Source organism: Trachemys scripta, chromosome 1 (assembly GCF_013100865.1).
Source record: "Trachemys scripta elegans isolate TJP31775 chromosome 1, CAS_Tse_1.0, whole genome shotgun sequence".
Classification (NCBI taxonomy): Eukaryota; Metazoa; Chordata; order Testudines; family Emydidae; genus Trachemys; species Trachemys scripta.
The window spans coordinates 289,903,441-289,931,439 of NC_048298.1; the positions used below are offsets into that span (position 1 = coordinate 289,903,441).

General features: G+C 42.0%; 1 protein-coding gene across 3 annotated transcripts; it reads left to right on the forward strand.

Moving 5' to 3' along the window:
• The first annotated feature begins 351 nt into the window (after nt 1-351).
• On the forward strand, nt 352-27,989 carry CDADC1 (cytidine and dCMP deaminase domain containing 1). 3 transcript variants are annotated; one of them, XM_034758507.1, is made up of 9 exons: nt 352-612; nt 8,091-8,185; nt 12,318-12,495; nt 13,497-14,075; nt 18,244-18,293; nt 19,932-20,098; nt 20,630-20,819; nt 22,062-22,113; nt 23,938-27,989. In XM_034758507.1, exons 1-9 carry the CDS (start codon nt 525-527, stop codon nt 24,009-24,011), a joined length of 1,473 nt encoding a protein of 490 aa, XP_034614398.1. In that variant the 5' UTR covers nt 352-524; the 3' UTR covers nt 24,012-27,989. The 3 variants fall into 3 exon arrangements, with proteins under 3 accessions (XP_034614398.1, XP_034614399.1, XP_034614400.1); XM_034758508.1 differs by lacking the exon at nt 352-612 and adding an exon at nt 6,439-6,749; XM_034758509.1 differs by lacking the exon at nt 352-612 and having other exon boundaries at nt 8,102-8,185; nt 12,318-12,359; nt 12,458-12,495.
• The last annotated feature ends 10 nt before the right edge of the window (nt 27,990-27,999 follow it).

Below are 27,999 nucleotides of genomic sequence, written 5' to 3' on the forward strand. Positions count from 1 at the left end.
GCTCCCCTGACATGCTCGGGCCCTCCAACGGCTCCAGACAGCCGTTATGTGTCTGCAAACGGGTCCAGTTTCCACACAAAACCGTCGCACCGCTAACTGCGCTTCCCGCCCTGCCAGCGCGGCGCCAAAACATCCCTGCGTGCGACTGAGCCGGGGCCCCGCGCGAGAAGCAGCTCGCCGGGCTGAGCCCGCCCACTTCCCGGTTCGCCAATCCGGCCGCTGCTGAGAGGAGCATGAGACACCGCCAACCGCCCAATTCCCACAGCAGCCCGCTCAGCCCCGCCCCATATTGAGCCAACCAAAGGCCGCTCATTGGAGTGACTTCACCTCCCCCTCCCCAGCGCCTGAACCGGCCAGCCACGCCCCTTCGCGGTTAAGGCAGCAGCTTCATGATGACTTGGTGATGCTGACGCAAGAGCTCGCGCCGCGCTAGCTCGTTGACGGGTGTTTGTTGCCACAGCAGTTATGTGGGGCGGAGCTGAGTCGCCGGAGTCGCTAGCGGGCGGGTGAGGCCAGCGAGACCAATGCAAAGTGCGGAGGGTCCGGGCGATGGACAAGTGGCGGCCGGGCGGAGAGTCAGCACCGCGGGCACCCAGACCGACAGCGTGTCAGGTGAGCGCCCCTCCCCCACCCCCAGACCGACAGCGTGTCAGGTGAGCGCCCCCGCCCCTCCCCCTCCCCCAGACCGACAGCGTGTCAGGTGAGCGCCCCTCCCCCCTCCCACCCCCAGACCGTGCCAGGTGAGCGCCCCTCCCCCATCCCTGGCACCCAGACTGAGAGTGTGCCAGGTGAGCGCTCCTTAATGCCCTTTCTACCGAGACTGCCCCACCCCACCCCTAGCCCCGGTCAGACAGCATGTCGGGTGAGAGCTTCTCTCTTCTGTATCCCCAGCAGACAGCCCTCCCCGATATCCAGGTTGACAGATAAGAGGGAGCCCGTCTCCCCCACAATGTGATATTTCCATGCCTTCAGGACTGAGCCTGGCATCATGTCAGGCAAGAGCCCCCTTCTATCCTACTTGCCTCCCCTCACCAAACTGGCACCTACTTCCCACTTCCTTGGAGTCCTCCATCACTAGAAGTTGATCAACTAGGGCTGTGCGTCTTTCTAACAGATGTGCTGTAGTCAGGATGAAAGTAACGTGGTACGGTCTGGTATGGCGTACCGGTAAAACGTGGCCGCCAGTACCGGTCACTGCCACTTTTGTGCCCCCTGTCGTTGGCCTTGCTGGGGCAGCGCTTTATTGTCCCTGCCCGTTTTGCCCTCCCCCCCCCCCCCCCCCAGGCTGCCAATGCAGGGGGCAAAAGGAGCAGCTGCCCCAGGGCCGGCAATTTAAAAGGGCCCAGGGTTCCATCTGCTGCTGCAGTAGTGGCAGCAGCGGACAGAGCTCCAGGCCCTTTAAATCGTCCCTGGAGCCCTGGGCGGCATGGGCCAGGCAGCCTGGAAGGGCTGGCTGTGGGATGCTGACCACTAGCCCTTCCAGGGGGAGCAGAGCCAGCCCTGCCCCTTCCAGGGTCCCCGTGCAAGTAAGTTTTCAGTTTTACTTTCACCCCTGGCTGTAGTTGAAACAGCAGTTATAGGCCTGATGGAGAAATCATTGGGTGAGGTTCTTGGCTTGTGTTAAGCAGATCAAGCTAGTGGTCCTTAAAAATCTATGACTACAGTGGAGGAAGCTCCCCCACTGGGACATCGACAGCATGTTAACTGAGTCCCATTTTCAAAGAGCTTACCATTCAATATGTAAATACATAGAAGACGGAAGAATATTCTGGAAAACAAGATGTGTGGATGACTGTTTTCTTCTCTCTTTCCTTCCACTCCCTTATTTTTTCGCACATCTTTTCAAATTATAATCTCATCTAAGTTTACACTATGGTAAAATCTTTTCTAGGTAACTGGTCCTAATTTGCTATTGCAAGAGCTGTAAGTGTAGGAGTATATATTCTCATGTATTCTAGTGGATCTTCCTTTGTAGTTCTTTGTTTACATGATACATACACTTTAAAATTATTTAATGATTAGAAATGTCGCTTAGCCATCTATTATCTTTTGAAACCCTCATTAGGGAGTTTGTAAGTCTATTTCTGCCTGGTAACTGCTTCTCTGGCAGGACGGCTCAGAGATTTTTCCCATCATTCTTCTTGACGTTTTCCTAGCATTACTAACAATGGGTGTTTCCCATTAAATTTTATTTATATGGTTTCCTGCTAAACCAGTACTACTTACTTGAGTTTGGGATATAGTTTTATCTTTTTCCTTGTATTGTATGTCTTAACTGGGTTTTATGGCCTCTGTACTTAATTATGAAGCATTCCTTTTCTTAAAAGTAACACTGTTGGAATTGACAGTCCTGTGGCACCTTATAGACTAACAGACGTATTGGAGCATAAGCTGCGTCTGACGAAGTGGGTATTCACCCACGAAAGCTTATGCTCCAATACGTGTGTTAGTCTATAAGGTGCCACAGGACTTTTTGTCGCTTTTTACAGATCCAGACTAACACGGCTACCCCTCTGATACTGTTGGAATTATTATTATTAATACAGGATATTACCATGACACCAATTCAATCATAAATTCCTTTATTAAATCCAAAGACCAAATTATTCCTGAACAGTTACTCTAGCCATGTCTAAAAATCTAAATATGCCTTCATATGCCTACAGGCATGATCCACCTATAACATGGCCCAAATAGAGGTTTTGCAAAATAATCTTGCAAGAGTATTATGAAATTCTAACTGAAGCTAATTTTGATTGGCTTCAGATTTTCCCTTAGTGTTTGTGACCCAAATGTAGCAGGGGGAATAAGGTGTATGTGCAGACTGCCCATGAATACCACACTTATGCTGCCTCAGCACCATGGGAAATAAAGATGGTGCTGCTAAAGCTCTGCTTAAGAAGAGAACCATTCTCCCTTCTGCTTGAATTCCTCTGAGAAACCCAGTCCTTATGGTGGGTACAGATGGGAAGAAAACCTTCTATCCAGCCTTGGTTCTCTTTCTGCCAGTGTAAACCCTTGGAATTGAATAACAAGCGTTTGTTTTCCCTGCTGTTGCGTGATACTGAAATGAAGGATAGTGTTACTTCCTGGATGACATTTTATGTGACACAAAGCTTGGCTCCTATTCATTCCCGACCAATACTCTAGCCAGGAATCGCCCTTTGACACTGCTTTTGCTGAGTCTTGTAGTGGGGATGAGATCAGCATCCCCAGGATTATTTGGGAGGATGATGGTGCTTTGATACACCTGCAATGTTCTCTTTCAATAACTATACATTGGCAGCAGTTTAAAAAAAAAAAAAAAAAGTGGCTTGATTTTTCAAAGGTTCTGAACTCTTGCAAAAAGGGAAGGAGGAGGATGCCGGGAACTACAGGCTAGTCAGCCTCACCTCAGTCCCTGGAAAAATCATGGAGCAGATCCTCAAGGAATCAATTTTGAAGCACTTCGAGGAGAGGAAAGTGATCAGGAACAGTCAGCATGGATTCACCCAGGGCAAGTCATGCCTGACTAACCTAATTGCCTTCTATGATGAGATAACTGGCTCTGTGGATGAGGGGAGAGCAGTGGAAGTGTTATTCCTTGATTTTAGTAAAGCTTTTGATACCGTCTCCCACAGTATACTCGCCAGCAAGTTAAAGAAGTATGGGCTGGATGAATGGATTATAAGGTGGATAGAAAGCTGTCTAGATCATCGGGCTCAACAGGTAGTGATCAATGGCTCCATCTCTAGTTGGCAGCCGGTATCAAGCGGAGTGCCCCCAGGGTTGGTCCTGGGGCCAATTTTGTTCAATATCTTCATTAATGATTTGGAGGATGGTGTGGACTGCACCCTCAGGAAGTTTGCAGATGACACGAAACTGGGAGGAATGGAAGATACGCTGGAGGGTAGGAATAGGATACAGAGGGACCTAGACAAATTAGAGGTTTGGGCCAAAAGAAATCTGATGAGGTTCAACAAGGACAAGTGCAGAGTCCTGCACTTAGGACAGAAGAATCCCATGTACTGCTACAGACTAGGGACCAAGTGGCTAGACAGCAGTTCTGCAGAAAAGGACCTAGGGGTTACAATGGATGAGAAGCTGGATATGCATCAAGAGTGCCCTTGTTGCCAAGAAGGCTAACGGCATTTTGGGCTATATAATTAGGGGCATTGCCAGCAGATCGAGGGACGTGATCATTCCCCTCTGTTCGGCATTGGTGAGGCCTCATCTGGAGTACTATGTCCAGTTTTGGGCCCCACACTACAAGAAGGATGTGGAAAAAGTGGAAAGAGTCCAGCAGAAGTTAACAAAAATAATTAGGGGGCTGGAGCACATGACTTATGAGGAGAGGCTGCAGAAGAGAAGAATGAGGGGGATTTGATAGCTGCTTTCAACTACTTGAAAGGGGTTCCAAAGAGGCTAGATCTAGACTGTTCTCAGTGGTACCAGATGACAGAACAAGGAGTAATGGTCTCAAGTTGCAGTAGGGGAGGTTTAGGTTGGATATTAGGAAAAACTTTTTCACTAGGAGGGCGGTGAAGCACTGGAATGGGTTACCTAGGTAGGTGATGGAATCTCCTTCCTTAAAGGTTTTAAGGTCAGGCTTGACAAAGCCCTGGCTGGGATGTTTTAGTTGGGGATTGGTCCTGCTTTGAGCCCGGGGTTGGACTAGATGACCTCCTGAGGTACCTTACAACCCTGATATTCTATGATTCTAACTGACATTAACTTCAGTGGGTTGCAGGTGTTCAGCACCTCTGAAAATCAGGTCACAATATGTTTGTTTAAGGTCTACCTTAACAGATATTTGGAGTTGCCCTTCAAACATATAATACAAGCTATCCATTGTGCTATACACTTTTGTTTACCATCTATAAGGAATATATATGTTCTGGCTACAGAAGGGCTCTGAAATTCATAAATGCAATAGAAATATAGATTAATGGGATAAACTCTACAAGCCAAAATTACACGAAGAGTAAACCTATTTTACTGTTTTGTTTTTCTTTAAAAAATGTGAGAACAGGAATTTCCTCACACTTCTTATATATTGCATAACAATTGGGGTCCCGCAGGGATCAGTTCTGGGTCCAGTTCTGTTAAATATCTTCATTAATGATTTAGATAATGGTATAGAGAGTATGCTTATAATGTTTGCGTATGATACCAAGCTGGGAGGGGTTACAAGTACTTTGGAGGATAGGATTAAAATCCAAAAAGATCTGGACAGACTGGAGAAATGGTAGTATTGAAGTAAATAGGATAAAATTCAATAAGGACAAATGCAAAATACTCCATTTAGGAAGGAACAATCAGTTGCACACATGCAAAATGGGAAATGACTACCTAGGATGGAGTACTGCAGAAAGGGATCTGGGGGTCAGAGGGACCACAGGCTAAATATGAGTCAACAATGTAACGCTGTAGCAAAAAAAGCGAACATCATTCTGGGATGTATTAGCAGGAGTGTTGTAAGCAAGACAGGAGAAGTAATTCTTCCACTCTACTCTGCGCTGATTAGGCCTCAGCTGGAGTATTGTATCCAGTTTGGGCACCACATTTCAGGAAAGATGTGGACAAATTGGAGAGAGTCCAGAAAAGAGCAACAAAAATGACTAAAGGTCTAGAAAACATGACTTATGAGGGAAGATTGAAAAAATTGGGGTTTGTTTAGTCTGGAAAAGAGAAGACTGAGAGGGAACATGATAAGTTTTCAAGTACGTAAAAGGTTATCACAAGGAGGAGGGAGAAAAATTGTTCTTTTGAACCTCTGAGGATAGGACAAGAAGCAATAGGCTTAAATTGCAGTAAGGGCAGGTTAGGTTGGACATTAGGAGAAACTTCTGAACTATCAGGGTGGTTAAGCACTGGAATAAATTGCCTAGGGAGGTTGTGGAATCTCCATCATTGGGGATTTTTAAGAGCAGATTAGACAAACACCTGTCAGCAATGGTCTAGATAATACTTAGTCCTGTCATGAGCGCAGGGACTAGACTAGATGACCTCTTGAGGTCCCTTCCAGTCCTATGATTCTATGATTGTTGCTGTAATGTGCACATATTACTTATGTTTGCATTGATTCTAATTAGTTGTGATGCTATTTGTGATTCTTCTGTGGAGAGAACTCTAAAAATAAACTGTTGCTTTAAAAGGTCAGTTACATTGGGTTGTATGCAAACACATTTCTTTATCTACTTGTCTCTCTATCTGGGTTCACATAACAGCACCCATCGCTACAGTAGCCAAATGCCCATAGCCTCTCTTCCTCCCCCCCCCCCCCCCCCCCCCAAAAAAAAAAAAAAGAGAGATAGAGAACATCAAAATAGGCCACTGGTCTAATTGTTCTTCCTACTTTCCCTGAGGCAGTTAGGACTGTTTTAAAAATAAATAAATACAAATTCCCTCTTCTATCTCTTCTTGCTTTCACTTTTTTCACCTTCCTTCCTGTAGGTATTAAAAAAGATGGGAGAAAGGATTGAGCCTTGTGGGACTTAACAGGTGACTGCTCTGAAGTGTAGAGGAGCATTTACTCATAACAGCTCTCCATGCATCCCTAAAGGAGGGAGTGGAAGCATATCAGAGCTATTGTCTCTGAGGCAAAATAGTAGTATGCTGTGCCAACTGTGTAAATGTTACAGATAGTCCCAAGACATCCTCCTATCTATGTATGGGGGAGGTCATCCATCAGCACTACCAGAACTGTATGTTCCAAGACCAGGCCTGGATATTGAATAGAAGGAGTCCCTGATATTGGTGGTGGATAGGTATGTTTGGAGGTGACTCTTTTTTTCCTAATTTCATGGTTCTCTTGATCAGAAATTGAATATTTCACACCAGGTTGTAGTTTGTAAGATCTGCTGGATCCAAAAATGGTTTCTTGAGAATTGACCAAACTGTGTGGTACATTTTACTAGTTTCATTGGTGGTGGTGATGGTAACAGTCTGTTACCCAAGAGCACCTAGTAACTTTGCTATCTTTCACCACTTGTTAAAGGCATGTGTCTGACTCACGGGAGGTGACTCAGATTTCTTTCAGCACATTTAATGTGCCTTTCTCCATGAATGTGCCAAATTCAGTGGGACTAAGTATATGGTTGCTGCTTTCCCCCCACAAGTGGGATGACTTCTGTGAAAAGTATGTTACCAGTTCCTCACATTATACAGAGCTGGGTAGACAAAGCAATTTGTGTTCCAGAAAAGTTCTATGTAGTGGGATTTAGCCATAGCAATAGTAGAAGCAAAAGATCCACTAGGCTCTACCATGGCGGGTATAGAATTTCTAGGAAATCTTTGTAGTTTATTTGCATCTAATCATATTTTCTGCTGAAATTTGTTTCATTTCCTTCTTGCTTCATTTGATGGAAATATCAGAAAAGCATGGTGATCTGTGGGGCTGGTGTTGGGGAGAGATGAATTTAGGCACTAGTATTACTAGTGGCCACTGAGTGATTATAATGCCTCACTAGCTCTTCCATTGCTTGGCCTATAGGACTAGGGAAAGTTTTCGTGGTAGATGCTTGGAGTAATATTTAGGTCATTAAAAGTGTGAAGGAATTCTTTATTTTAAAAACAAAAGTCACAATTTTTGCTTGTTTTTTGCTTTTCAGTTTTGGTAATAAAATTAGGTGAAATCGCTCACTTCGTTGTTTTCACTTTCCAGATCATACTTTTGCAATGTTTGAATTTTAAATTCTGCATATTTATTTTACTGTTTTTATTTGTATATTAATTAATGGAACAATTTCTTTGTATTTATTACAGTTTATATAAATACACACTTATGTTTGAATTACATGTGTGTACATTTAGAAAAATTATATATTGAGTACATGCCAGTGTAAAACAGCTTACTACATTTTCTATAGAGGAAACATCAATATTAGTCATTGGCTTTATAAATGCTTGTTTTTACAAAATTTAATTTGGAGGCCAAATTTAAATTGAAGATGGCACTTCAAGCTACACTACCGTCCAGTGTATATTAAGCAAGGTATTCCATCTTTTTCTACCTACACTATAGAACACCGGTTATGAGTCTTAATCATTAAAGCAATACAATATTTTTATCAGTTAATATTTATCTTTCATCTTTTTTCTGATGACAGGTCAAACACCAAGGCTTTCCAAAGTCAACCTTTTTACTTTGTTTAGTCTCTGGATGGAACTATTTCCCCCAGTTGAACAGCAAAAGAAATCGCAGGTAAAATATATTGCTTGCAGTTTAGTTGTCCTTCCTGAACAGATGCTAACATTTAGGCTGTGAATACACTTAACCAGACTATTGTGTGTTATTTATACATATAATAAATACTTTCCAGGTACTTTTTTTAAAAGTACAAAAATTGTATTGATTGTATTTCTGACCATTTTTTCTTCTGTAGTAAATGGCAGGAGGAATAAAAGTAGAACCTGAGAGCAAAAATTTAAGAATGCTATCTATTCACCATCTAAACTTAAATGTAGTTACATACATTTCTTTTGTTTTGAACAAGGTTTGGATATAACAATAGGATTATTGTAAATGCTCTTCTGTCTAAGGTACTATAGATGCTATAGCAGAAAAGAATTGAGATGTCATATGTACTACAATAGATAAGGAATTCCAGTCAGCAACATTAACTTTGGTCATATGATCTCAAAAGAGGCTTGGTATTTGCTGACCGATATTAAATTAGAAAGATAGGAATGGGGTTATACATGTGGCAGAATGGTGGTCCAGATTTAAAAAATGGGGTTGAAATGCTAAAGAATCTCTTGAGATTGGTGGTCCCCTGTATTTTTCAGCGCATGTTACAATGTGTTGCCATGTGATGATTTCTTGAATTTTCTATACCTTACTCAAATGGTAAGAGGGTGTACGCTGATGTAGTGTTATGGAAAACATTATGATGTTGTTTGGAGTCTACCTCCATGGATTTTCCTGTAGTCCACCAAGCTGGCCAATGGTTCACTCAACTGGGGCTTAAAAACATGGATCCCATCGACAGAGCAGACTCTCTTTAAAACACAAACCTTCTTGTATAGTTATAGGAAACTGTCATTTTAAAACCAAACTCTTGAGTGAATGGTAGGTGCATGGAGCCATTTGAAATGTCCATTGCACCTTTTTAAGGCTAGAATATCTGGGTGTTAGTGAAAAGGGTATTTATCTGTGTCAACTGGTCTCCTGGATAACTGAAAGACAGTGATGCTTCCAATTCGAGGTGTTTTTTGTAAGCACCTTGTTACAGGTTCTCTCTAAGCGATCCCTTTGGGATCAAGGATTTTGTTACTCTTCTTTAAAGATAATTAATTTTTTATACATTGCATACCTATATGCCACCTGATGGAGTCAAGATAAATCTTAATGTACTCCTCTAGTCTAGTGCCAATACTTTTACACAAGTGTAAATGTTATTTCTTCATTTAAACTGCTTGAAGGGGAAATGGCAATACTCTAGCTCGTGTATAAACTAGAACAGGAAAAGGAGGGTAAAATAAAAAATGGTAATAATTAGAAATCTGACCCAAGCCTCAAAGTTAGGTTCCAAATTTAACTAACTTGCTGTTCTAGGGTATTCAAACCCACTCTTCTGATTCTGCCTATCATAGAGATATGGGCTCCTTATGAAGTTTGAACCCAAATTCAAACTTAGACAAAGTGACTAGGAGAGGGCAGGTAGTAGGCAGCTACATGGGGCTGTACAAAAATCCCAGATACATAACTATCACTAACAATGGAATTTCTTCATAAATCTTAAGCAACTGTAGTCTTACAGCTACTAAGAGTGAGAACTGAAACACCATGATGGCCATTATTAGAAAAATCTCATTGGGCTAGGCTGTCTCCTATTTTTCCACAAACACAAATGATCCAGATGTAGCAAATGTTGCCTGCAATGTACAAAGGGAGGATTTGTCTTCCTGATTCCCCAGGCAGCCTCTGCCGATGAGGAGAGGCGAAACTAGTGTTCAGGGCTGGCTCTAGGCTTTTTGCCGCCCCAAGCAAAAAAAAAAATTTGGCTGCCTCCTACCCCAGCCCTGGGCCCTTTTCCCCTCCCCCACCCGCACCCCCTGACTCCCCAGCCCTGGGCTCTTCCCCCTGCTGCCCCAGCCCTGAGCTCCCCCCCCCCCCAAACATGACCTCCTTGTTCACCACAGCAATCCCCATTTATACTTGCAGTGGGGATCAAACCGTTTCTCTTATTTTTATTTCACTTTAGTATAAATCTCGCCCCCACAACCCCATCTTTAGTGCTCCAAATACACATGGAAGGCATAGGGCCTAACCCTCAAACCTTGTACCCAGAAAGGGATGGGGAGCTAGTAAAGAGGGTTCAGGCAGAGGAGCAGGTGTGGGGGTGCTTGGGGGCTCTACACTGGCAGAGAGGTGGGGTGTGATGTACTCACGGAGGAGGAGAGGGGGTATCAGGAGGGTTGCGGGAGAAGAGGTGCAGGGGAGGGGGGAGGTACGGTAGGAGAGGACTCTGGGAGGGTACAAGGGGAGAGGTGTGGGTGAAGGGAGAGTACAAGGGGAAGGGGTGCAGCAAAGGAGCAATGGGGGAGGTACAAGTGGAGGGGCTGTGAGTGGGATGGGGGGGTACAAGGACTGAGAGGGGCAGGCGCTGACAGCTGCTTCCCCAACCCTGTGCAGGCAGAGCCGAGAGGACAGACAGTGACCCCCAGGTGCCTGAGCTGCGGGGGTCCCCCGGCAGGGCAGTATTCCCTGCTGCCCCGCTCGGAGCCGGTCTCTGCCTCTCCCCGCCCAGGGCAGGCAGCGCAGGGCTGAGGCGGGGGAGGTGCGCGGCGGGCTGGGTCCGGGAGCAGGAGGGGACGGCGGCAGCTCGGGCTGCCCAGCCACTCGCCCTATCCGCACGCGAGCCGGGGTCTGCGCTCCCTGCACAGCCCGGCGGCGCCCTGCACAGCCCACTCAGGCGGGCAAACGCCGCGCTGCCCTGGGGAAACTCAGAGCAGCAGCGGCAGCAGGACCCCTCCTCCCTCCCTCCCAGGCCCCACTTCCCTCCCTCCCTCTCTCCCTCCCTGGCTCCTCACACCCAGGCTAGACTGCAGTTCAGGCTGCCCGGCCGCTGGAGAGCCAGAGCATCATCCCCCGGAGCTGAGCCCCTCTCGCTGCCGGGCTCAGCTCTGGGGGATGATGCTCTGGCTCTCCAGCGGCAGGGCAGCCTGAACTGCAGTCCAGCCTGTGCGACTCAGGCTGCCATGAGCGCCATCTAGTGACTAATGCCAGAACTGCAGCGTCAGTTCCAACTCAGCCTGAAAGCTTCAGCTGACAGGGAACATATTGGTTCAGGGCCGGCTCCCGGCTTTTTGTGCCGCAAGAAAAAAAAAAAAGGGGGTGGGGGGCTGGAGTGCCGCCCCTTGGAAAGTGCTGCCCCAAGCACATGCTTGGAGCGCTGGTGCCTAGAGCCGGCCCTGCTAGTGTTGGAAGCTCAGATGTTCTCCAGCATAACTTCATCCTCGTCCTGGGAGAATGAATAAGAGTGCTGAACTCATCAGCATTCTTACATGGAGGGTTCACTGTGCAACAGAGAGGATTCAAGAATGTAGACAGTGACTAGGATTGGAGGCTGTACCCTGGCCTTTCCACACAGATCCCTTGAGCCATGGTTTTAGTTTCTGTGGCTGGAAGGGAGGGAGACGAACCTCACTCAGATGGAATCATTCAAAAGATACTGACTGGAAATTTGTGGGATGTCCCATCCTCCATGTGGATTTTCAGGGAATAATCTGCCCCAGGAAAAAAAGACAGTAAGATTCAATGTATTTTGACTGGAAATTTGATACAGGATCTGTTAGTTGAGTAGAATGACTAAAAAAGATTAGCATGTACTTCCAAGATCTATAATGAACGGCACTGCCTAAAGGAAATGTAACCAAGAGATGTATCTGCCTATTAATCTCTGAGAGACAAGGTGGGTGAAGTAATATCTTTTATTGGACCAACTTCTATTGGTGAAAGAGACAAACTTTCAAGCTACACAGCGTCACAGCTGAATACAAGATGGAACAGATTGTTTAGCATAAGTAGTCCTCCTTGTATTTAGCTGTAACACTCTGCATACCTTTCCTAGACCTGAAGAAGAGCTCTGTGCAGCTCAAAAGCTTGTCTCTTTTACCAGTGGAATTTGGTCCGATGAATCCACCTTCTCTCTCCAATATCCTGGGATCATGAAACATGTTTTGACCATCACTGCATTATCATAGCCCAAAATTCAAAGAAGTGCAATGCTGCATGTAGATAAGTCCTTGCTTTGTGGAACCCACTGAATGAGCTATGGCATCATTATGAACTTTTAATTTGTAACAAAAATTAATAATGTACTTTTTAATAGGTAAAGAAGACTGGCCTGGTCGTAGTGAAAAATATAAAAATGGTTGGTCTACATTGCTCCAGTGCAGACTTACATGCTGGTCAAATTGCTCTGATTAAACATGGATCAAGGCTTAAAAACTGTGATCTTTATTTTTCCAGAAAACCATGTTCAACTTGTTTAAAAATGATTGTAAATGGTAAGTTACAGACTGTAGTATGGAAAGGGTAAACATGTTAATTTAGATGTTTTGCTACTTATGACTGACTGACAATACAGAAAACTCATACTCCCTGGGGATTGCCCCAGTACTGTATGTAAATGTTTACCTCATTGGTTTGCATAGTAAGCCTTGATATTTTCATTAGGGGAAACCAGCATTAAATGTCTCTATTCTACAGTTGGTGATTCAGGAAGTGGGACTCTTTCCACTGAGCCAGTAGCCTCTCAAGTACTGATAGGTGGCACTATTGTGTTCATTACTTGGACATAAACCTTAGGCCTTTGACCACTGACACTTTGCAAGCGTAGCAGTGTTAGCCTGGGAGTCCTGGTTAGTTTTATCCCAGGTAGTTGCATTCTGCTTGCCTACCTGTAATTTTACCAGAAGATCCTATTGCGGGCTAAGTATTAACTGCAGCAAAGAGGAATGTGAGTTGGTGTGGAATTCAGATGCAGTTCTTTGAAATTCCTTTTCCATTTAAGATGAAGACCAAGTGCATTTCACAGATCATTTTCTTCGTCTTTGTGTGGTGTGGACTGACTGCACTGTCCTTCAGCAACCCTTGCTTTTCACCACCTAGAGCACCACTAACAGTAGCTGTTTTTTTTTGTTATGCACTGGCAATGTGGTCAGGTGGTACAAGACACAAAAGTAAAAGTCCCTGCCCTGAGGAGCTTACAATCTAGAAAACAATCAGCTTCAGTCTATTGGAGATGGTGCATCTTGGCCTGTTGGTTGCCAGAACTGTAAAAGCATAATAGAAGCAAAACTAGCTAATCTAAGACACAATAACCCCTTGATGCTGATATTTGCCAGCACATATGCTCAAATACAGTTTGAAGAATACCCACTCCTTGTTGTTAAAGGGGTCAAAATGCAGTATTCTATGGTAATGTTTTAAAGTTAAGGTTATGAAAAATGTTTTTAACACCAGTGTTTGCACACTTCCTGTTAACCATGTGTATCTTCTGTTTCAGCTGGAGTGAACAGAATTTCTTATTGGCCTGCAGATCCTGAAATAAGTTTGCAGAATGAAGCCTCCAACCCTACTAGTACTGAAGATGCAAAGCTAGATGCCAAAGCAGTAGAAAGATTGAAGTCAAATAGTCGAGCTCGTGTGTGTCTCTTGCTTCAGCCTTTAGTGTGTGATATGGTGCAGTTTGTAGAAGAAACCTCTTACAAGTGTGATTTCATTCAAAAAATTGCAAAAACTCTGTCTGGGAATAACGCTGACTTTTATACTGAGTGTAGACAAGAAAGAATAAAGGAGTATGAACGTTTATTCCTAATTTCAAATGAAGAAATGCACAAGCAAATATTGATGACTATGGGTCTGGAGAACCTCTGTGAAAATCCGTATTTTAGCAATCTTAGGCAAAATATGAAAGATCTTATCCTGCTTTTGGCCACAGTAGCTGCCAGTGTCCCTACCTTTGGCCATTTTGGATTTTATTGTAATGGATCACAGCAGACAAATGACATGCACCATCAAAGCTTGCCCCAAGAAATTGCAAGGCACTGTATGATACAAGCCAGGTTACTGGCGTACCGAACTGGTGAGTTTCTATGTGAATGGGAGAAAAGCCAGTCTTGTGGTGATCATGGGACTAGAAGTCAGGAGCCCTGGTTACATTCCTGGCAGTGCCAAACACTTCCCATCTGACCTTGGGCAAGGTACTTACCTGCTCTGTGCCTCAGTTCCTACATCTGTAAAGCGGGGGTACCACTTTGAGTACCTCACAAGGGGCCTTCATTAATGTTTGTAAGGGGCTTTGAGCTCTTCAGATGGAAGGAGCTCTCACAGTGCAATTATCCTACACTGGCAAAGCCTCAGCCAGCGTGTGCACCCCCATCTCAAAGATTGAAACGTTATCTAATTTATTGGAGTCCCTGCAAGATCTTTTATATACGAACACCTTCTTGTCAATAAGTGACACCTAGTGATCAGTTGGCATTGTAGTAAGCACTTAATACACTTAAATAGAAAATAATAGTAAACAGAAATAGAGATGCTCTTCCATATCTGTTCATTACCCACCAGCAGAATACTAGTTAGTTTTGTATAACAGCATTTTCCTATTCCCATTGTTTAGTAGTGATAGTCATTACACACTAGACAACTGACCGTTTCCTACTTGCAAAGATTCTGGAGTTTTGAAGAACAGAATACTTTTTTTGTAGAGGACAGAGGCTATGTATCGACTTTGGCCTACTTTTGATACCAATGATTTCTAATCCCCTTATTCTCTAGTTAATTAAATAATGGCAGACTTGTGCAAATTCCCCTATTAGAAACTAAAATTCTTTGTGCTATTATGCAGGACTCTGAGAAAAAATATATACTCTACATGATAACCCTTAGGAAACTTAAAATTGACAATACTTTCCTTACTCATTTTTTGCTTCCTCTATGTTGGTTAGTTACTGTGTTTGCCAGTGTTGTTTTTTATTTTTCCATTAATAAATGAAGCATTTGTTTGAAAAATCCATCCAAAATTGGTTAGATTGATTTTTTTTTTCAAATACTTTAAAATAGGTCAAATATAACAAATTGCTTGTTCTATTGAAAAGGGATGTAAATACAGTATATCCCTTATATTAATATATCCTTTTCCTTGGCCTGCACATTTAAAGTTTGAAGTATTGTATATGTCACATCCCCTAGGATGTACCTGGCAATAAGAAACTTTTACATCCTGTGTTTTGTGAAGAGGTCTCATCACATTTAGAATTATTTCTCTTTCCCTTCTCTGACATCTATCACATCATTAGTCCCCATGAGTCTCTGATGTGATTAAGTTGAAAATCAGTTTGACTGTGAAGCTGAACTCAGACTGACTCAGATGTTTGGTTTTCTCGAGCAAAGTATGGTTTGTTTTTGTTTTGTTTTTTTCCTTCCAGCTTTTGTTCTATAGGACAAGGGGAAAAAATAACAGATGGCAGTAGGGTAACTTATAGAGAGAGCCAAGTACCAAGAGATCTGCACACTTTAGGGTTATTTCATAGTGTGTATGCATTGGTACTAGATAGCCTAAGTGTCTCCTAGGACTTAGAGAATGTTTGTTGGACAAAGGGTGCAGGAAACCTTTCTTATATTAAGTCCTACCACCTTTAACCTGTAGATCTTTCATCCAGCCTCCTGTTCCTTGCCATTTCTAAGTTTCCTTAGTGTGAAAGAGACCTCAGCATAAGTCTTGGGTTTTTACGTAAGATTGGCTTCAAGAAGCACAAGCTATTCATTCTTCCTGGCATCATACACCATAAGCCCCTAAACCCTCTATATCCTGCCACCTGCACAGTTGAGAGCCACAAAGCATCCAGTTTATGCATTAATGTATTTGTGAAAGTCCTGGAAATGGGGCAACCATCGGAGGTCTTGATAATGTGGTCATAATTAAAGTGTTATATTAAATAAATGACATGCAAACCACAGGCAGATCAGTGGAGGAGGACATAGATGCCCTGGCTGGCACTATATAATTTTTATAGGAAGGGTATTTCCCATACTTCCTTCTGCAGGTAAACCACTGCTCCCCAAACCCAAATGCAGCACTGACATAAGCTAGCGTAAACTCCATCTAAGTTAATGGGCACTCCACCCATGTACACCTGGGCAAAATTTGGTTCGTTATTCCAGCCTCTCTTTCAGGGAATCTGAGGCAGATTTCTGATATTTGCATGTAATTGGGCTCAGGAAGTTTAGAAAGTTTCTCTTTTGTCTAGTTCCTAATTATCCTCGAGGCTTTTGTGCCTCCAGAACAGCAAGAGGAATTCCTTCCAGAAATCTGTCCTTTCTTACAAGTGACTCTGGTGACACTTCTGCAAAAGCAAAGGAATTCCATTCAATTCAGATTTGTAAACAAAAATTATCCGCTGGTGATCAACTCTTCCTACACTTCCAGTACCAATTTTTGAATTGATGAGTGATGTGCATATAGCGGTGTGGGCTTGGGATGCTGTTCAGGTCTGGCCATCTGTCTGCATGTTCCTCAATAACCATAAAATAGGGAAATCTCTGAGCATGATAGGTACTAGCTAACAGGAACTCTCCATCCCTATGCCCACAGCAAATGTGGCACCCATGCATCTTATATCCTTTCAACCTGCTCTGGAGCCATAATGAAGAATTTTCTTTACATTTCATATTTTTAAAACTCCCACTCTAGCTCTCTTGCCTCCCTCTGAAAAATTGTATTTATTTAAGGTTCCAATTCTGCCCTCAGTTACAGTTGCAACTTTAAGTGAAGAGAAGCTGCTCGGTGCCAAACACTTTGAAAACCAGACCATTTATTTAGATGCCTAAACATAGGTTTTGAAGCCTGGCTTTATGCTTTTTTGCAAATTGTGCCCTTTAAAGAATGCTCATTTTGGAAAGTTAGGAGGCAGGGTTGGCACAGAATAGAGAGAGAAAAGGATCAAAGTAGGGAGCACATGCCAGGATAAGTTGAGGCAACTCCCTGTTAACCTGGTGATGACACAAGCCTGGGCTGCCTAACCCTTTGGTCTCAGTTTTAGACCACAATATGATGACCATCTTTTAAACCAGAGAGCATTATCTAAACAAAGAGCACTGATTGGTTCAGGTAAGGGGGGGATAAAACTTGAGGAAGAAGGTTTACAGCCACAAATTGTTCTTCTGTTTTACCTTTATTAACTGAAGATATTTGGATAAGTGTTTATTATGTCCAGCCCATCTTGTCCTATTTAGGCTAGCAGTGACATCCTAATCCTATGTTAACTGATATTGAACTAATGCTACAGCTCTAGTTATACCATGTGGTAAAGAAGGGATACAAGGAAGGAGAACAATTCATGCTGGCTAATATATAGGAATAACTAAGAAAAACATGTAAATAATTTGTAAGACCTGGTAAAAACATTTCCTTGCCAGGAAAGTCCCCCTGTAAGTGATTGCTGAATTCTACATGGCACTAAGAATGCTGGGAGATGGTTAATTGGAACAGCACTGGTTGAAGTGTTCTGTACCGAAAGCCATAATGTTCTTTACCACTGGAGCACACCCCATTTTTAACCAGTTAAAATGCCTCCCATCAGAAATACCTTGGAAGATTTTTCCAATAACTTAAATGAAAGTTTTGTTCAAACTCCTGCGTAGTGTGTAAGAGAGAGCCCACAAAACTCTACTGTACTAGAGCTTGATTCTGTATGTGGCTATTAAAAAGTTTGTCTTTAAATAAATTTTGATTAATTTATTTTTTTTCTTTTTTCTTTAAGTTTTCAAGTGATCTTCTGCCATCCGTTAAACTCCTTGGTGCTATGGGCTAGATTCCCAACACACAGTCCTTTGCTTTGTGTAGGGTGGTCAAAGCCAATCACAAAGCACCTAGTGTTTCTAGGTAGCTATCTTCTTAGCACACATTGCGTTAGTAGTATCTAATAACTGTCAAAAGAGACCCAATGCTTATATCTCTCCACACTGTAAAGTAATTAAATTATTTAGTCAGCTAAGATGTTGGGGAAAAGACAAGGCCTGAGTCAGGAGCGCTGCGTTCTGTTCCTGTCTTTGTCATAGACTTGCAAACCTTTGGTAAGTTTCTTAATCTTTCTGTGCCTCATTTTCCCTATCAGCAAAGTGGAGCTAATACCTCTCAGATGTACCATGAGGCATCATTCATTAATTGTTAGGTAAAATTATCAGATTTCCAAATGGAAGTTTTCTACAAAAGTGGCTATTACTTATTACTTATACATTCTATATTTTAGAGGATCACAAAACGGGTGTTGGAGCGGTTATTTGGGCAGAAGGAAAATCTGTGAGTATGGAAAAATTGTCACTTTGTCTCACACTGGCAGTTTGTACTTTAATTTTGCTCAGCATTGACTATATAACTTTGTCGAAGAGGTATTTATGCCTTATGTTATTAAAAATTGCATTTTTTTTATTCTCTGGTAACCCTAAATTAACTTTTGGTTGATAATTGGGCTGTCAAGATGGATTAGTATGATTGACTTGGTAAATACCACAATGTTTGTGCCTAATTTCTCATCTGTTAGACTCCATAGTAACACAATTACGGTCATTCCAGGTGTCCTAGCTACAAAGCTTTGCCAGTACTACTAATCCAGCAACACGTGCTGTTCAACAGTGTCACTATTCAGTTCTTCTCCCCTAGAGAAGTCAAAGGGCAACAGTTTACCTGACAAATCCTTGTTTGATACAACTGTAGTGTTACACCACGTTGAACTTTTTTTTTTTTTTTTTTTGCAGCAAATGTCTGGTGAACATGCCTTCTTTGGCTCAGAGTAGGGTTTGAGGGAATGGAAAAATGCCAAAACAAGCCATATACTAATGTGCAGCATTGACTCATAAATGGTAAACCTAGACAAAATGCATTAATGTACTCAACTATACTGTTGTGATGCAACAACAAATAACTATAGCAGTGCTGGATGCATCAGAATGACAGGTTATTTTACTTCTGTGGAAAAGTATCTTAACTAATCGTAGATATGTGTCTCTGCTATTTCTCCTGCTTCAACTTGCTTTCTTGGTTCTAGCTACTCTTCACTGGAGCAGTACTTTTTGAGAACCACGTCTATTTAGTGACTAATTCATCTGCATAGCAGAATAAGAACTGGAACCTGAATTTAAGTCACAGAACTTTAGTCTCCGATTTTATGCCTTGGTTCCGCACATGGCACTAGAAAGATAAATGTAAAGTGTTATTACTCTCCTTTTCTTTTCATGCCCGGGCATAAACTTCTTTATGCTAGAGCTCATTTCATAGATCTTTTCCATCTTTGATTATTCTTACTGTATTAAGAGAGGTAGTGAGTCCTCCTGCAAGTGCAAGATTATTCCATGATGTATTTTCTAGCACTTGGTTTGGATTATTTCATTCTAGTCATCAGATACTTACAGTTGTACCACAAACTATTCTAACTTCAGCCACTAACTTCTTTACTATATCAACACGTCTGCCATCTGATAGATCTCCATGCAATGGCCAAATACAGGCTTTTGCATCTCGAGCTCACCCTGTAGCTGCTCTTTCCTGCTCTCACATATTGCAATGTGGCTTAATGACTTAGTCATTCATACTTTTTATTGCCTCTATCAGTGCTGCTTACAAGGAGAAGTAGCCAATGAGGACGACTTGCATTATTTATTTTGTTTGTGTTATAATGTGACCATCCAGTGCCATGGATGGAGATGGATAGATATAGATATATAGATAGCACTGGATGGTCACATTATAACACAAACAAAATAAATAAATATATAGAACCCCCACCACTACATACACACAATATACTGCTAGTGAAAGCCCAGCTTTAACTCTACAACTCAGAATTTGAACACTGAATTAAATATAGGTATATTGGGCAGCACCCTGCAGATGTTCAAATAGACTGCATATTAAATCAATCTTGATGGTTCACTTTTGCAGAGCTGTGATGGAACGGGAGCCATGTATTTTGTAGGCTGTGGTTATAATGCCTTTCCTGTTGGATCTGAATATGCTGATTTTCCACACATGGATGATAAACAAAAAGACAGAGAAATCAGAAAGTTCAGATACATCATACATGCTGAACAGAACGCCTTGACATTCAGGTATATGAATCTATTATTTTAATATCAGAAAAGAAAAAGGCAGTTCAGAAATGAACAACTGATAGATGCAGAGCATGATGTGATGATGAAAGGTGCTATGTACAATCAAACTACACATTTAAACGTGATCTAAAATTTGAACATTCACAGGTAAAATAGTTTCTGTGAATTCTTCAAAACTGAAGGACTTGACTTAAATTGTTCATTCTTGTGTGTGTGATGGGTACCATTAAAACTCAACAGTCACCATCTCTGGTACCTGTCATAACCACATTATTGCCCTGAAATGAAATGCTGCAGAATGGTAAATGCTGAGTCTTTAACAGTGCTGTGTTTGTCATTCAGATAGCAAATCCTAACCAAATGTGTCCTCTTGTTCCCAGGTGCTTTGGTAGGAATAACAAACCTGCTCCGAAGAGCAGAATATAATATGATTAACAGAATTTCTTTGCTCACCCACTTGAGCCTAAATCACCACCATTCAGAATTGTGGAGTTTTTAATTTCAGAATCTTTTTCTGACTCCTTGTAGGTGTCAAGAAATAAAACCAGAAGAGAGAAGCATGATTTTTGTGACAAAATGTCCTTGTGATGAATGTGTGCCTTTAATCAAAGGTGCTGGCATCAAGCAAATCTATGTAGGAGATGTAGATGTTGGAAAGAAGAAAGCAGACATATCATACATGAAGTTTCGTGAACTTGAAGGCGTTAGCAAATTTACGGTAAATGGTAGAACGTAGTGAATTTTTTTTTTTTTTTTTTTTTTTTAAATCTTTAAGTGTACAGGAATGTTAGGAGAGCTGTGGAGATGGGACGTAGAAGTTCTACCATCATGTCACCTAATCCTGCTTGGAGCAGGGTTCAAAGAGATGGTAGTAAAAATGCCTGCACTCTGTCTACACTGGTGTTTGCACCATTGCTGTGCTAGTGTGAGACCCATGATGGGAAACGTGCTAGTGTAGACAAGGCTTCCGATACAGTTTTTTCAATAGGAGCATTTTGCAGTTAATAGCCCATTTTTAAAAACCCTCCTGCTGCTTGACCAGATTCAACAAGCTCAGACATAATCCTCTCATACCTTCAGTAGCTTGGAAGATTGGTTTCCAATGTAAATGCTTCCAGATGCATCTGGGAGATTAAAATGGGACCTTCCTAACTACATAAGATCCCTTCTTCAACCCTCCCTACAAAATCTGGGTTTTCAGTAACAGGATGGGAGCTGAGGAAAATATTATATATGACACACTCTGCTCAAGATTCTAATCTTCAGTATTTTGTTATGAGTGCAATTGTCCCCTCTGCTACCATATGGGGAGGCCAGGGTACGTGCACACGGAGCAGATGTACAGAAGAAAGAGAAGGGCTCTGTGGCATGCTCTCCTGATCCTTTGGAAGCCCGTCTAAAGGGACAGTATATGGTGCATACTCTGCAAAGTGAAAAGGGGTAGGCCAAAGGCAGAGCTGGGAGTATCTCCATTGTATCTCCCTACAAAGTTTTCCCTTAAATAAGATTTGCTAACTCAGTTGGTACTTTTGTATGAAGTGACCTCCTCCAAACCCTCCCCTTCATACACTGGGGTGGGGTTGGATGTATCCACTGGAAGGGCCCATTCAAGAACATAGCTCTTGGAGGAGTCACAGTACAAAGGGTGGAAGGTGGCTCTAGGCACCTGTTCTGAGGCACTGGGCCTTGTAGGTGTTCAAGATCATGGATGTTGGTGCAACTCTCCCATTCCAGCAGGCAATTCCGCCTCACCAGTGGAAGTTGTGGCCACACAGTTTTAACAGAGCAATAGCTTTTTCCTTCAAAAGGTGAGGTGTGAAAAGAAAGCAAACCTTGTTTGTAGTTTTATAGTGTCAGAGGAGCTCACATCCTTAAAATGAAGTGATGTCCCAAATGTCCTCTTCCTCCCATTGTTTGTTTTTTGTCCTCTAGAAAAAATGAAACTTTTTCTTTTTCACAGTGGCAACTAAGCCCATCCCACACTGGTGTTCATGAGCCCACATCCAGAGAAAGTAAGTATTTGTAGTAACAGGTTGTAAGTAATTACATGCAATAAATACAACAGATTTTGAAAACAAACCCGGAATACTTGCAAGGTTATAGCTTACTTTTCAAATTCTGACAGAGACAACATGCCTATTTAAATTTTCAACTAGACAGTAGTGGTGAGTATAAAACTTCTGTATTAATTTAAAAAAAAAACAAACCTGGCACCCCCCACACAACATAAATATCCAGTAGTGCTTTATCCGGGTATGTAAGTTATCCATAGTATCCTAGTTTTTTGCACTGATGAATCCATCCTATTGGGAGGGTTTTTGAAAAGCCTTCAAGTGACTTGGAGCACAAGTATCAGTGACTTTCAATGAGATGTGGGCTCTGAAGTCACTTAATGCTTTCAAAAATTCAAACCACTGTCCACGTTTTATAAATAAAAAAATACACCAATACTTTTTCTCAAGCAACTCTCATTTCCATGGCAGTTGGTCCCCAGATCACTGAATAGGAGCTGTTTCCCACTCCTCAACCCCAAGCAAGTGTATGTCCCAAGTGAGCTGTCACTTTCCAAAGACAGGAATTAAGTCACAGTGTCATGCTAAGGCCCTTTCTACACTAGGGGAAATGATCCACTGCAACAAACTAGCATCAGCTGTTAGCCTCTGAATCAAGTTTGGAAATGATGTAAACAGCCAAAATATTTGTAACACCCAATGCAGAAGGCATGCTAGATATCTTGTTCCGGGGGTAACTGGGAATACCTTGACTGGAAGTACTGAGTCTGCATACTATATACACAGCTAGGAGTTTCACTGATTGTTTCTGGTCTGTGAGAGGCCACAGAGCACTGACTAAACTCCAGCATGCAGTGAGGTCCATGTGAAATTTGAGATTGGTTCTCAGGGGCACTCTCTTCTTTGGTTGTTTGGTCAGGAATTCATCACATATTACATAGGTGTTCACTAACCACTGCAGAATACCAATAACTGAACTATTTTCAGCCCTCACTGAGGAGAGGTGCATAAGGTCCCAGTGCTTGACCTCTGTTGTCAACAGGTTATTTTCCAAATGTTTATTTCTTTAATGTGGTGCCCTTGAGTTTTAAAACCATCTCCATTCTGGGCCACTCAGTATACTTACCTCACAACGGCTGTGCTTAAGTGGAGTAAGCTCCTCCATCTTGGGAAAGGTGCTCCCTTATCCTTGCTTAAACTAAATGTGCTACCTCTGTTTTCAGCCCAAGGTATGAGAATCCTGAAGTGCTGTGTGCACACACAATGCTGTGCCTGCATAGAGTGTCTGTCTGTCCTAAAGTAGATTAAATATTTTAGTTAATTGATTGCAGTTTTAAACCCACTAATGACAAGTATTCATAGTTGGGAATGTGGCAAGGGCATTGACCTGTGCCTTCCCTGGGAACTTGGAGTACATATGAAAGAGGAAGACCTTGTAGTCCCTGGATCCAGACTCAGACCCATGAGTTATAGCAAATAAAAAGGGATAGACATTTTTATCTAGAGCTCTCGACCCCCATTGCTGTGTGCTAATGACTGTACGAACAGCATGTGCTGGCATGTCACCAGCATTCTTTCAGTGGAGTAATAGCTGAGTAATTCTCAGTTGCCTGATACTTTGTATAGGTATCTCTTAGGGGTTGAGTCTGCTTAACTATCCCCACAGACAAGGGGGTGAACTAATATCTGTTATTTGACCCACTTCACCATCTTTTGTCTCTAATATACTGAGAACAACATGGCTACAACAGCAGTGATATGGTCACGATACATTTGAGTGTTTAATGTATATTTAATATTCTCTTAAAACATCTTGTGTTTTAGATGGTGTACAGAAAACAAAATCACTAGATGAACAGCAGCACCAGAGCAAGAAGCTCTGCCTCGGAAACCATTGAGCAACTAAGCACGAAACAAGCAAGGTCTCTGCAGATTCTCCATAGCACTTTTATAATCCAGCCTGTTTGTGCTAGCAAATAAGGATGGGTTTTATTTATTAATTACTTGAAAGGAGATTTTTTAGAATAAGTTTATTTATGATGTCTTAAATGTTTTATAGCATTTTTAATTTAGATGTTTATGAAAAGAATTTCTGGAAAAATGCTGCTTATATCATATACAACATGAATTTGTTGGCAACCACTAAGATTGCTTTGCTGGCTGGTCATTGTTAATAAAAATTCAGATCAGAGGACTGGAAACTAGCTCATTGCTCATAGGACAGAAGAATTTTGGGGAAAAATAGCAAAATGGCATCCGCTTGGCTTGCAGGAATGGATTGCCATGCTTCAGGCAATCAGAACACAGCTTTGCAGAAATGATAAGGCCTGATTGTTCACATGTTCTGCTTGTGGAAATGCCACAGCATACAGGGTTTGTAGACACTAACTGTAATTCTGTTACACTAAAGTAGGTTTCATTTTGATTTCCAATCCTCTGGTATAAGGGCTATAAAGTCATTGAATGTCCTCACTAGATAAATGACTCCCAGATAAACCTTAGAGTGTTTTTGATAAACTTCTCTCTACAATAGCAGCAGGAGTTGCTATTCTGTGACAGCGTTCTCTTGCATTGACTTTATTTGTTATGGATGCTTTTAAAAATGGACTTCAGTTGAATACTCCTGTACGGAGATCAGTTTGTCACTGTTTAAAAACTGGAGCTAGCTGACTTCATATGTGACACACTCTGTACCTTGTGTACAACACACAGGGATGCTTGGCTCTTAGGTCACATAGGAAGAATTTTTTAAGACGTTATTAACAATGTCTTAGAACAGTCATTGTCCTATAGGAAACTCACTGGCTAAATTACCAGATCCCTTGTTAGACAGGAAGATGTGAACCAGTGAGACAGAATGGTTTCTCATAGAGACCAATACTATATTGATAATTAAAACTGGAGAATGGAAAGTGTATTAGAAACCAGACTAAACTTACAAACTCATCTCATTAATGGCTCTGAGGTGGCACTGTGTACAGTTACCAAGTGACAGGTGTTTGCACTCTGTCAGAATACAAGGGCATGCTCAATTTTTTTGGTCAGAGGTTAACCCCCCCCCCCCCCCCCCCCCATCCAAGCTACATTTGCTGGTTTTGAACATGACTTGACTGACAGCTGGTCCATAAATCCCAGGAATCCCTCTCCCTTCACTCCCCCCTGCCAAGCTCCCAAGTGTAAACTCCTAAAACCTCTCCCTCCTCTATTGCTAGCAGGGTATACAAGGGGCTTCCACCAAAATGTAACAGCAATTCACTAACTAGTGGTTCCTCTTCCTCCTCGTTCTCCTGCAAACCCAGCAGGAGGGCAGGTTCCCAGGCTGGGAATATAAACTCGAGTCTCTCTCCCCCATGATGAGGCTGATCATGACTAGACCCTGGGGGCAGCCAAGGCTTTTAGAAAAAATGTAATACTGGAAACATATGCACTTGTTAAGAGAGAATTTGCTCGTCCAGCAGTAGCACTACAATCTCCACTATAACTACACACGTTATGCCTGATAAAAACCATGGTATGTTTTAAATAGCAGTGAAACTGCAAAGCAAAGCAAGGCATGCCAGTGATTTCAATACTGTCTATATCTGCTCTTTTCTGTTACTGGTTTCCAGCTGCCCTGCTGAACTGTAGAATATACAGGACCTTCCGCTTTCATTTTGCCTACTGTGGAAGCCATATATAGAGTCTCATAAATTCTTGGTCTTTCTAAAAAGTTAGCATGCTGGTAGACAGGGCTGACCAGACAGTAGGTTGTTTAGCAGACGTCTGCCATGGAACATATTTTTTACTGAGAGGCTTTTGTGTCATTGTTACCCAGTTTGGCAGAGGCTCCCAACTCTTAATCTTCATGGTCTGTGGTTAAAGTCTCTAGGTTCTGGTTCTAGATGCTCAGAGTTGCTGCCTGTGACTCCCAAGGTGCAACATGTTGCTGTGATTCCTTCTGGGCTTGCAGTGCCTGCTTACTCCGAAATGCCTGGGACCTATGGTCTGGGTAGCCGGTGCAGAACCTTTACAGGAGCTTTTATTCCCTTACATGGATATGTAGTTTGAGTAACAATGTAACCCTCAGTGGAGTAGCAGGAGCTGCTGTTTCCCTTCAGCCTGTTTAAATTTCTTTAAAAAAAAATATTCTGGAAACTGTCTGATGCCAGATGATGTAAGTGTGTTTTGGGTGGAGAACATTCTGCCACTAACATCTGTGTGTTGAGTAATGTCCGTGTGCTGCTGCAAGTGTTAGTGCATTTCAGGATTAAGTTGTTTACAGCTTCATTTCATCAGGCCAGATTCTTGGCAAGTGATCCCATTGAAGCCAACTTCATTGTAAATAATGGTGGCAGAATCTAGGGCTTAATGAGAACTTTGAAACCATGCTAAAGAGCTAGTACAACAGTGACGCAGAAGGAAGTCCATGGCCTGAAATAACTTGCCTGTCATTGTGCCACTAACTATGTGCACTTTCATGCACTAGGATAAAACAGGGGCCTTGCTCTTGTACCTGGATCTGCACAGATGGATCTCTGTGCCTGCTTCTAGCCTCTTTGGCTTCAGGGGGCCTGCACAGGTCCAGTTGCAGCATTCAAGCTAAATGAGGACAGCAAAATTTGACCCAAATTGTTAACCCATCTTTAAAGCATACAATGCTGTACCAAAATATTCTGAGAGCAGTAGCAGGCCAGTATTCCAGTGAAAACAGATTCTCTTTTAAACCATGGGTAGTCCAATTTTAAATTAGTCTTGGGACATTCTTTCCCCTTTTGACATTATTAAATTAATCTTAAGTAGCCCTGTGTATTAAAGGGACACTGTCAAGGTTAGTACAGTAAACAAAGAAATTTGAACTTTCCTTTTCCCTAATCTATTTGCAAACTTCATGTAATTCTTTACATGCATTTTTTTCCTGTAGCTAGCGGTCTGATGTTCCTTCAGGTTTTATACAGACTTCAAAGTAGCTGAGGATGTATTAGTAACCGTACAGTAATAAACTAGTACGTTCATCGGATTACTTATATATTTTTGTAAGTAAACAGATTTTGTGTCTACCATTGAAGTGGCTGTTATAAACTGCAAGGAACGAGGATCTGATAGTTATCACAATAGAGGCAAAGAGAAAATTCATCAAAAGATACATTCTTTGATAGTTCTTTTAAAATAAAACTTCAAATGAAGACTTGTCTGAATCATGGTGGAGGTTTGTACTTCATCAGTTCTTTTAAATTTTAAACCTTTATTTTTGTAAAAATTGTTTTTAAAAAGGGAAATTATTCTGGATTATTTGTACAGCTTTTGTTTTGAAGAGGTTGATGGTGACATTTTATAATTGCTTTTAACACAGAATGTGTGGGGCCTGCATTTCTACAATGTTCTATCATATTATTGCTACAGCTCAGACTCACCTTCTGAAGCTCTCAAAGTTTTTAAGAGTCTGGTCTTGCACATGTAACTCCATTAAAGTTCTGCACATAGGACTGGACCCTTACCTTGGCTTGTGGCTACAGTGTGTCCCCAGCTCACTTTGCCTCTCAAATCATGGTCCATTTAGATGCAGCTGTGTGCTTTATCTATTGAAAGATGCAAAGAACACTTTGATGTTTTCTACAACATTTATTTGAGCATGTATGCGAAGAATTTTCTGTCATCCTATGTAAAGATATAACTTTAGCACACCCGCTCTTTAAAAAATGTTATTTTACATTTTATATTAAAGTGTGAAATTTCTACATATGGAAGTTTTGCTTGGTCCTTTCAGCTCATGTGAGAACAAGTATATTGGAAATGTTAAATATCAGTAACTTGTCTCTATGATGTGATGAGAATTACAGAAATGATCATTCTTGGTGTCTGTCTTCTAGCAATACATGTTTTTTGCTAATAAATTACTCTAAAGATAAG